This window comes from Nematostella vectensis, chromosome 3 (genome assembly GCF_932526225.1).
Source record: "Nematostella vectensis chromosome 3, jaNemVect1.1, whole genome shotgun sequence".
Classification (NCBI taxonomy): Eukaryota; Metazoa; Cnidaria; class Anthozoa; order Actiniaria; family Edwardsiidae; genus Nematostella; species Nematostella vectensis.
The window spans coordinates 14,236,053-14,247,330 of NC_064036.1; the positions used below are offsets into that span (position 1 = coordinate 14,236,053).

The window sequence follows — 11,278 nt, forward strand, 5'->3', positions numbered from 1 at the left end:
TTCAGAAACGACCCCCCTTATGTGGTCCCCATAACTACGGTTGTACAAGATTATCCGTGTGTGTGGTACTCTCCGTAGCTTAGATAACGTGTGTGGTGCGGTCCTCATAACTACGGTTGTACAAGATTATCCGTGTGTGTGGTACTCTCCGTAGCTTAGATAATGCATTTGGTGCGGTCCCCATAACTACGGTTGTACAAGATTATCTGTGTGTGTGGTACTCTCCGTAGCTTAGATAACGTGTGTGGTGCGGTCCTCGTAACTACGGTTGTACAAGATTATCCGTGTGTGTGGTACTCTCCGTAGCTTAGATAACGTGTCTGTTGCGGTCCTCACAACTACGGTTGTACAAGATTATCCGTGTGTCGTACTCTCCATATCTTAGATAATGTGTCTGGTGCGGTCCTCATAACTACAGTTGTACAAGATTGTAAAAGTTTATCCGTGTGTATGGTACTCTTCGTAGCTTAGATAACGTGTCTGTTGCGGTCCTCACAACTACGGTTGTACAAGATTATCCGTGTGTCGTACTCTTCATATCTTAGATAATGTGTCTGGTGCGGTCCTCATAACTACAGTTGTACAAGATTTCCCGTGTGTGGTAAACTCAGAAAATCACCTAGTAAGCCCGCCCCGATAAGCTCTCCAATTCCTGTTATCTTCGGACCGAAAACAAAATCCTGCTAACTGACAGGAGCACAAGAGCTCCCGTAAATGTACCGGGAATCGCATCTTATGCGAAAAATGGTACCAAAAAATCGATGTTTTTTCCTAATATTTATAGCTGAATTCATAGATCAATTACTCATCTTCAGTTTGCTAAGTTTAGATAATCAATTTGTTGCTTTTTTTGCTATCAAATCTCGCCATTTTCAAGTCGTGTCGAGTTGTAGTAAATTTTCATCAGAGAGGAATAGAAACCCTTCCAATGCTTTTACAGAACACGGTAAGAAGAGGACCAATCACGGCTAACATCATTTTATGCGATCACTTATCGGCCAATCAGGTTTCACCTCGATTTGACATGTAGCTGTCACCGTGCGCCTAAAAGATTGTAAACAACTTTGCGAAGTTATTGGAAGTTTTGCTACAACATGAGGCTTTATTACTTGTTTTTTAGTCTTTTTTTAGAGCTTTATTGTAAAAGAAACAACCGAATTTTGAAGTAAACACCTTTTATTACATGGTGTTAGAAGTGGTTAACCACTGGAGAATATTAATTGTTAAAGAAAAGTCGACAAAACAAGGAAACGATGGCCGAAAGTGGGGAAATGTATCATCGAGCTCCGGGACCTTTGGTGTTGGATGCGAATGCATCAGAAAATTGGAGAAAGTTCCTAATGCAGTTCGAAATTTACTTGGTTGCAAAAGGAAAGGACGACAAGGGAGATAAGTTAAAAGTTAATTTGTTACTTAACTGTGCTGGACCGAGTGCAATTGAAGAGTATAGCCACTTTGTGTATACTGCAGGCGAGAGTAATGAATCTTATGGTGATGTGTGCCGAAAGTTCCATGAACTTTGTCGAGGAGCTAAGAATGTCATTTATGAGCGACTGCTCTTCAATCTTAGAAACCAAAAGGAGGGTGAACGAATTGACAACTTTGTTAGTGAGCTAAAACGGCTTTCATTAAACTGTGACTTTGGAGCACTTAGAGATTCATTGATACGAGACCGTATTGTGGGGGGAGTAACCAGCGATGAATTGCGAGGGGAGTTGTTGAAAAAGCCAGACCTTACCCTACAAACCGCGCATGATTACTGCAGAACTTATGAGGCGACTGAGCTGCAGAAGTATAAGTTTGTTCCACAGACAGTAGTCCCAAGTAAAACAGTGTCTGTGCAACCAGTCCAAGTTAAGAAAGAACAGCCGTCTTGTAAGTTCTGTGGATATCGCCATTCATTTGCACACCCAACACGATGCCCAGCCTTTAAAAGGAATTGCAAGATTTGTAGCAAAACAGGCCATTTTGCAAAGATGTGTAAAAACAAACAGAAAAAAGATCCAGAAGTGCATGTGGTGGAACAGGAGTATGACTCAAGTGACAGCAACGAAACCCACACATACTTTGGATCCATTGAAGTCGGAAGCGTGTTACAGAACCAGCAACCCAAAAAGAGCCTGATAAAAGTCATGATAGCAGGAAAAGAGGTCAAACTGAAAGCAGACACGGGTGCGGAGGCTACTGTCATCCCCTACAACTTGTACAAGAGCATCACCAACAAGCCGTTGAAACGTTTACACCAGCCTTTGAAGGGCTGGCTTGCGACTAAGCCCATCTACCCTAAAGGATGTGTCCGCCTTCCAACACAGTACAAAGATCGAAAGATAGATCTGTTATATCTTGTAGTTGATGGAGAGTTCACCCCACTACTAAGTTGTGAGGCTTGCCTTGATCTTGAAGTCCTACAGTTCATAGATCTCACATTGCTAGATTCACCATCAGCACAAACATCAAACATCGACTTGTCCAGAGAACAAAGCAAAAGTACCACAACCCTCACAAGTGACCCTGTTCTGAAAGATTACCTTGATTGCTTCAGTAACAAACCAGGAATGTTACCCAACAAAGTACACCTAGAGGTAGACTCTGCAGTAACTCCAGTTATACACGCACCCAGAAAGATCCCAGTATCCATGTTAGACCCAACTCAACAGAAGCTGAGAGAGATGGAAGAAGATGGGATCATTGTTAAAGAAGAAGAACATACCCCTTGGGTCTCTTCGATGTTAGTAATCGATAAACGAAAAGGCAAAGAAAAGAAAAGCCCACCAACCAAAGACAACATCAGAATATGTATAGACCCACGTGACCTCAATAGAGCCCTCAAGAGACCCCATTATCCGATGGCCACAGTGGAACAGGTTGCCAACAAACTCACCGGTGCTGAAATATTCTCAACGTTGGATGCATGCAGCGGTTTTTGGCAACTACCAGTAGACGAAGAAAGCTCGAAGCTCCTGACTTTCAATACCCCCTGGGGTCGATACAGATTCCTGCGGCTCCCATTCGGCATAAGTTCCGCGCCCGAGATTTACCAACGAGAGATGGACCGACTCTTCGCAGGAGTACCAGTAGAAATAATCGTTGACGACTTTTTGATACATGGTGGAAATCAATGTGAGCTAGATGACAAGATGATAGCAGTATTGAAGAGGAGCCGTGAGATAGGTCTAAAGTTCAATCCACGTAAAGCCAAACTTCGAGTTCCTGAAGTCAGCTACGTTGGACACCTATTTACTGCAGACGGTTTAAAGCCTGATCCTGAAAAGGTAAGAGCTACAACGAGATGCCTGCCCCGACCGATAAAGATGGCATACTACGTTTCCTAGGAACTGTAAACTATCTGGATAAATTTATTGAACATAAAGCTGATCTCCAGGGCCCTATCTCGCAGCTAACAAGGAATGATACCGCATTCGTATGGGAGACACCTCAACAGCATGCATTTGACAAGCTCAAAGCAGTCATTACCTCAGCGCCAGTTTTAGCCTATTTTGACAACACCAAAGAGACAGTGCTTAATGTTGATGCAAGTGGCACGGGATTAGGTGCTGTGATTCTGCAGGACGAAAGACCTGTAGCATTTGGCTCAAAAACACTATCACCTGCTGAGACAAGGTATGCCAACATCGAGCGAGAGCTTCTGGCAATTGTCTGGGGAACTGAAAAGTTCCATACTTATGTTTATGGACGTCGTGTTGTAGTTGAAACCGACCACAAACCACTAGAAGCCATCTTCAAAAAGCCCTTGAATGAAGCACCACCGAGATTGCAGAGGATGTTGTTAAAGCTGACAAAGTATGACCTTGATGTTCGTTATGTGCCAGGAAAGAAACAATTCATCTCAGATTGCTTAAGCAGAGCCCCAGTTAGTGACACTAAACCAGTTAGTGAACCAGAAGAGATGATTGGAATCAACTTAATTGACAGTCTTGGTGTAGATTCAAGCACTTTGCAAAAATTCAAGGAAGCATCAAACTGCGATGTTACCTCTCAAGTGGTCATGGAATATGTCGTTAAAGGTTGGCCAGCAGAAAAACATCAACTTGATGAGCTAGCGGGAGAATACTGGAGTTTTAGAGAGGAACTTAGCGTAGAAGATGGTTTGTTATTCAAAGCAGACAGAATCATTGTCCCGAGATCGTTGAGGGCAGAGGTGCTAGAAGAAATTCATGGCGCACACATGGGTGAGAACAAAAGTCTCAGTTTTGCAAGAGAATATGTTTTCTGGCCCTCAATGACTGCACAGATCAAAGACAAGATTAGTTCCTGCTCCATATGTAATGCCTTCCGAAACCAACAGCCAAGAGAGACCCTACTACCACGTGAGGTTCCTGGATTGCCTTGGCAAGTGATCAGTACTGACATCTTTGAATATGCCGGACATTCCTATTTGCTTGTTACCGATTTGTATTCAAAGTACTTTGAGATTGAGTTGTTACGCCAAACCACTGCTAATTGTGTTATCAATAACTTAAAGAAGATTTTTGCAAGGTTTGGGATCCCGGTGGAAGTTCTGAGCGACAATGGCTCCCAGTACAGTAACACTAGAAACCTTTTTAATAGTTCACATGAGTTCAAAAAGTTTGCAGATGAGTGGGGTTTCCGTCACACCACAAGCTCTCCAGAGTATCCACAATCAAATGGAGCTGCCGAGAAAGCAGTTCAGACCGCAAAACGGATTTTAAAGAAAGCGGCTGCTGACAACAAAGATCCTTTTGAAGGATTACTCAAATACAGGAATACACCCTTTGATGACTTAGGTGTGTCTCCAGCTCAGCTGCTAATGAGTAGGAGAACACGTACCCAACTACCGACTCATCGACGTTTGCTACTGCCTCAGCCTGTTGACCCAAATCAAGTTGTGAAGACATTGAAACATCGTCAGAGTGTTTCAAAAAAGTATTATGATAGTCATAGTCATGATCTCCCTCCTTTACAAGTTGGAGATAAGGTGCGTATCCGTCCAAACCGGGAGGCTGAGTGGAGGAAAGCAGAAGTATTGCCCCGATCGTACTTATTAGGAGATGAGCGTGGGCGTGTCTTCAGGAGAAATCGACGACAAATCATTTCAACACCTAATGATCAATCGATGAGCACAAGTCCTTTTGTTATACCAGCCATTCCTCAACTACCACCAGAAAGTACCAACAACCCCACACAGTTAAGCAATAATGTGACAGCATCGCCTACACCACCAAAGTCTTCTGAGAGGCAACACGAGACGACACCGATGAGCACAGCATCTGGCAGGGTTATCAAAAAACCACAAAGACTTATTGAACATTGTTAAGAACATTTATTGAACACTTAACCTAACACTTTGTTGAGAAGGGAGATGTTATAATATTATTTGTTTTGGGCCCCCTGTGGCCCCTTATTTATCTTATGCCCCCCCCCCCCCCCCCGAGGATGGGGCTCCTCGTTGTCTTATGTTGTAGTTTTTTCACTCGGTAGATTTGATTTTGTAGAGCTTTATTGTAAAAGAAACAACCGAATTTTGAAGTAAACACTTATCGGGGCGGGCTTACTAGGTGATTTTCTGTGTTTACCACACACGGATAATTTTGTACAACTGTAGTTACGAGGACCGCAACTGACACGTTATCCTAAGCTACGGAGAGTACTGTACAGGACCCGAAATGATCCCAGGACCCGAAACGATCCCAGGACCCGAAACGATCCCCAAAAGTACCCCAACTGATCCCGGGACCCTAAACGATCCCCAAGAGTCCCCGAAATGAACCCCAAGGAATTACAGTAATGGACAACTAAAGGAATGTGTAAGGATTGGCTTTCATTTTTAAAAACATATGAAACATTTAGCTTTGTTTGTGTTATTAAAAGGAAATTTACATTAACTAAAACTATAGTATTAAGATTTTTATATACGACTGCGGGGGAAATACAGTGGTTGAGTCAAAAATTGGGGTCAACTAACAACTCATGTGATAGTAATTTGAGGAGCCCGGCGTGGATAAATCATTTTTACATAACAAGCCATAAAAGAAAGTCTTTACAGATGGGACATGCTGCTTTACATAGGAAGCGAAATGTTTTAAAGTTATTTTTTGGCATGTTTGTTTTCGGTAAATGAAAGACCTATCATATCGTGAGATCATGCCGGGGTATACGCACGACTACATGAGGAAATTCAAAACTCACATAATATTGCTTTCACATCCTCTTAATATTTTGCATCGATAGTAGAAGGGTTGTTCGAGTGTATTACTCAGTGTGCTTTTGTCATTCCATCTTCTCGGCCAAACCGGCTGCCTAAAATGTGTAGGTAAATATTCGCTCGTGTGAACAAGGATTTCGTGGTGAAATACATGTTTGGTTGTCAGATGAATATTAATTTTTAGGGGTGATGTTTACCGGAAATGAGATTTATAGTGTCGGAGTCATGTGTCGGAACCGCAAAATGTTAAGAGTGTAATGGAAGGTCAAAAGTTTGGTTGATCTGAGCAAAGCTGTGCTATGTTTATGCTGTATTCCTTTCAGTAGCAATTTAAAGTTGTGTATTTGTTTTGGACTCTGTTTATGGGTTTAACGCCGGGCAATGTAATAAATAGAAGTATTGTGTTGGAATTTAATATTTTTAAGTCACGTTGTTTAGAAATCGAGTCGCTCTTAACCCTTTATTATGCTTCAAAACTTGCAAGTATTTCTTCTGCTTTCCCTTTGTCCATTACCGCAATTCCTTGGGGTTGATTTCGGGGACTCCTCGGTATCGTTTCGGGTCCGAGGATCAGTTGGGGTACTTTTGGGGATCATTTCGGGTCCTGGGATCGTTTCGGGTCCTGGGATCATTTCGGGTCCTGTACAGTACCACACACGGATAATCTTGTACAACCGTAGTTACGAGGACCGCACCAGACACGTTATATAAGCTACGGAGAGTACCACACACACGGATAATCTGGTACAACCGTAGTTACTAGAACCGCACCAGACACGTTATCTAAGCTACGGAGAGTACCATACACACGGATAATCTTGTACAACCTGTAATAAAAGGTGTTTACTTCAAAATTCGGTTGTTTTTTGTACAATAAAACTCTACAAAATCAAATCTACCGAGTGAAAAACTACAACATAAGACAACGAGGAGCCCTGTCCTCGGGGGGGCCCATAAGATAAATAAGGGGCCACAGGGGGCCCAAAACAAATAATATTATAACATCTCCCTTCTCAACAAAGTGTTAGGTTAAGTGTTCAATAAATGTTCTTAACAATGTTCAATAAGTCTTTGTGGTTTTTTGATAACCCTGCCAGATGCTGTGCTCATCGGTGTCGTCTCGTGTTGCCTTTCAGAAGACTTTGGTGGTGTAGGCGATGCTGTCACATTATTGCTTAACTGTGTGGGGTTGTTGGTACTTTCTGGTGGTAGTTGAGGAATGGCTGGTATAACAAAAGGACTTGTGCTCATCGATTGATCATTAGGTGTTGAAATGATTTGTCGTCGATTTCTCCTGAAGACACGCCCACGCTCATCTCCTAATAAGTACGATCGGGGCAATACTTCTGCTTTCCTCCACTCAGCCTCCCGGTTTGGACGGATACGCACCTTATCTCCAACTTGTAAAGGAGGGAGATCATGACTATGACTATCATAATACTTTTTTGAAACACTCTGACGATGTTTCAATGTCTTCACAACTTGATTTGGGTCAACAGGCTGAGGCAGTAGCAAACGTCGATGAGTCGGTAGTTGGGTACGTGTTCTCCTACTCATTAGCAGCTGAGCTGGAGACACACCTAAGTCATCAAAGGGTGTATTCCTGTATTTGAGTAATCCTTCAAAAGGATCTTTGTTGTCAGCAGCCGCTTTCTTTAAAATCCGTTTTGCGGTCTGAACTGCTTTCTCGGCAGCTCCATTTGATTGTGGATACTCTGGAGAGCTTGTGGTGTGACGGAAACCCCACTCATCTGCAAACTTTTTGAACTCATGTGAACTATTAAAAAGGTTTCTAGTGTTACTGTACTGGGAGCCATTGTCGCTCAGAACTTCCACCGGGATCCCAAACCTTGCAAAAATCTTCTTTAAGTTATTGATAACACAATTAGCAGTGGTTTGGCGTAACAACTCAATCTCAAAGTACTTTGAATACAAATCGGTAACAAGCAAATAGGAATGTCCGGCATATTCAAAGATGTCAGTACTGATCACTTGCCAAGGCAATCCAGGAACCTCACGTGGTAGTAGGGTCTCTCTTGGCTGTTGGTTTCGGAAGGCATTACATATGGAGCAGGAACTAATCTTGTCTTTGATCTGTGCAGTCATTGAGGGCCAGAAAACATATTCTCTTGCAAAACTGAGACTTTTGTTCTCACCCATGTGTGCGCCATGAATTTCTTCTAGCACCTCTGCCCTCAACGATCTCGGGACAATGATTCTGTCTGCTTTGAATAACAAACCATCTTCTACGCTAAGTTCCTCTCTAAAACTCCAGTATTCTCTCGCTAGCTCATCAAGTTGATGTTTTTCTGCTGGCCAACCTTTAACGACATATTCCATGACCACTTGAGAGGTAACATCGCAGTTTGATGCTTCCTTGAATTTTTGCAAAGTGCTTGAATCTACACCAAGACTGTCAATTAAGTTGATTCCAATCATCTCTTCTGGTTCACTAACTGGTTTAGTGTCACTAACTGGGGCTCTGCTTAAGCAATCTGAGATGAATTGTTTCTTTCCTGGCACATAACGAACATCAAGGTCATACTTTGTCAGCTTTAACAACATCCTCTGCAATCTCGGTGGTGCTTCATTCAAGGGCTTTTTGAAGATGGCTTCTAGTGGTTTGTGGTCGGTTTCAACTACAACACGACGTCCATAAAAATAAGTATGGAACTTTTCAGTTCCCCAGACAATTGCCAGAAGCTCTCGCTCGATGTTGGCATACCTTGTCTCAGCAGGTGATAGTGTTTTTGAGCCAAATGCTACAGGTCTTTCGTCCTGCAGAATCACAGCACCTAATCCCGTGCCACTTGCATCAACATTAAGCACTGTCTCTTTGGTGTTGTCAAAATAGGCTAAAACTGGCGCTGAGGTAATGACTGCTTTGAGCTTGTCAAATGCATGCTGTTGAGGTGTCTCCCATACGAATGCGGTATCATTCCTTGTTAGCTGCGAGATAGGGCCCTGGAGATCAGCTTTATGTTCAATAAATTTATCCAGATAGTTTACAGTTCCTAGGAAACGTAGTATGCCATCTTTATCGGTCGGGGCAGGCATCTCGTTGATAGCTCTTACCTTTTCAGGATCAGGCTTTAAACCGTCTGCAGTAAATAGGTGTCCAACGTAGCTGACTTCAGGAACTCGAAGTTTGGCTTTACGTGGATTGAACTTTAGACCTATCTCACGGCTCCTCTTCAATACTGCTATCATCTTGTCATCTAGCTCACATTGATTTCCACCATGTATCAAAACGTCGTCAACGATTATTTCTACTGGTACTCCTGCGAAGAGTCGGTCCATCTCTCGTTGGTAAATCTCGGGCGCGGAACTTATGCCGAATGGGAGCCGCAGGAATCTGTATCGACCCCAGGGGGTATTGAAAGTCAGGAGCTTCGAGCTTTCTTCGTCTACTGGTAGTTGCCAAAAACCGCTGCATGCATCCAACGTTGAGAATATTTCAGCACCGGTGAGTTTGTTGGCAACCTGTTCCACTGTGGCCATCGGATAATGGGGTCTCTTGAGGGCTCTATTGAGGTCACGTGGGTCTATACATATTCTGATGTTGTCTTTGGTTGGTGGGCTTTTCTTTTCTTTGCCTTTTCGTTTATCGATTACTAACATCGAAGAGACCCAAGGGGTATGTTCTTCTTCTTTAACAATGATCCCATCTTCTTCCATCTCTCTCAGCTTCTGTTGAGTTGGGTCTAACATGGATACTGGGATCTTTCTGGGTGCGTGTATAACTGGAGTTACTGCAGAGTCTACCTCTAGGTGTACTTTGTTGGGTAACATTCCTGGTTTGTTACTGAAGCAATCAAGGTAATCTTTCAGAACAGGGTCACTTGTGAGGGTTGTGGTACTTTTGCTTTGTTCTCTGGACAAGTCGATGTTTGATGTTTGTGCTGATGGTAAATCTAGCAATGTGAGATCTATGAACTGTAAGACTTCAAGATCAAGGCAAGCCTCACAACTTAGTAGTGGGGTGAAATCTCCATCAACTACAAGATATAACAGATCTATCTTTCGATCTTTGTACTGTGTTGGAAGGCGGACACATCCTTTAGGGTAGATGGGCTTAGTCGCAAGCCAGCCCTTCAAAGGCTGGTGTACACGTTTCAACGGCTTGTTGGTGATGCTCTTGTACAAGTTGTAGGGGATGACAGTAGCCTCCGCACCCGTGTCTGCTTTCAGTTTGACCTCTTTTCCTGCTATCATGACTTTTATCAGGCTCTTTTTGGGTTGCTGGTTCTGTAACACGCTTCCGACTTCAATGGATCCAAAGTATGTGTGGGTTTCGTTGCTGTCACTTGAGTCATACTCCTGTTCCACCACATGCACTTCTGGATCTTTTTTCTGTTTGTTTTTACACATCTTTGCAAAATGGCCTGTTTTGCTACAAATCTTGCAATTCCTTTTAAAGGCTGGGCATCGTGTTGGGTGTGCAAATGAATGGCGATATCCACAGAACTTACAAGACGGCTGTTCTTTCTTAACTTGGACTGGTTGCACAGACACTGTTTTACTTGGGACTACTGTCTGTGGAACAAACTTATACTTCTGCAGCTCAGTCGCCTCATAAGTTCTGCAGTAGTCATGCGCGGTTTGTAGGGTAAGGTCTGGCTTTTTCAACAACTCCCCTCGCAATTCATCGCTGGTTACTCCCCCCACAATACGGTCTCGTATCAATGAATCTCTAAGTGCTCCAAAGTCACAGTTCAATGAAAGCCGTTTTAGCTCACTAACAAAGTTGTCAATTCGTTCACCCTCCTTTTGGTTTCTAAGATTGAAGAGCAGTCGCTCATAAATGACATTCTTAGCTCCTCGACAAAGTTCATGGAACTTTCGGCACACATCACCATAAGATTCATTACTCTCGCCTGCAGTATACACAAAGTGGCTATACTCTTCAATTGCACTCGGTCCAGCACAGTTAAGTAACAAATTAACTTTTAACTTATCTCCCTTGTCGTCCTTTCCTTTTGCAACCAAGTAAATTTCGAACTGCATTAGGAACTTTCTCCAATTTTCTGATGCATTCGCATCCAACACCAAAGGTCCCGGAGCTCGTTGATACATTTCCCCACTTTCGGCCAT

At 43.0% G+C, this 11,278-nt stretch overlaps 1 protein-coding gene across 1 annotated transcript; it reads right to left on the reverse strand.

Annotated features, from left to right (window-relative positions):
- Positions 1-7,234: 7,234 nt before the first annotated feature.
- LOC116618855 (uncharacterized protein K02A2.6-like) lies at positions 7,235-11,278 on the reverse strand. The gene has a single exon (XM_032382988.2). It carries the CDS (start codon positions 11,276-11,278, stop codon positions 7,235-7,237), a length of 4,044 nt encoding a protein of 1,347 aa, XP_032238879.2.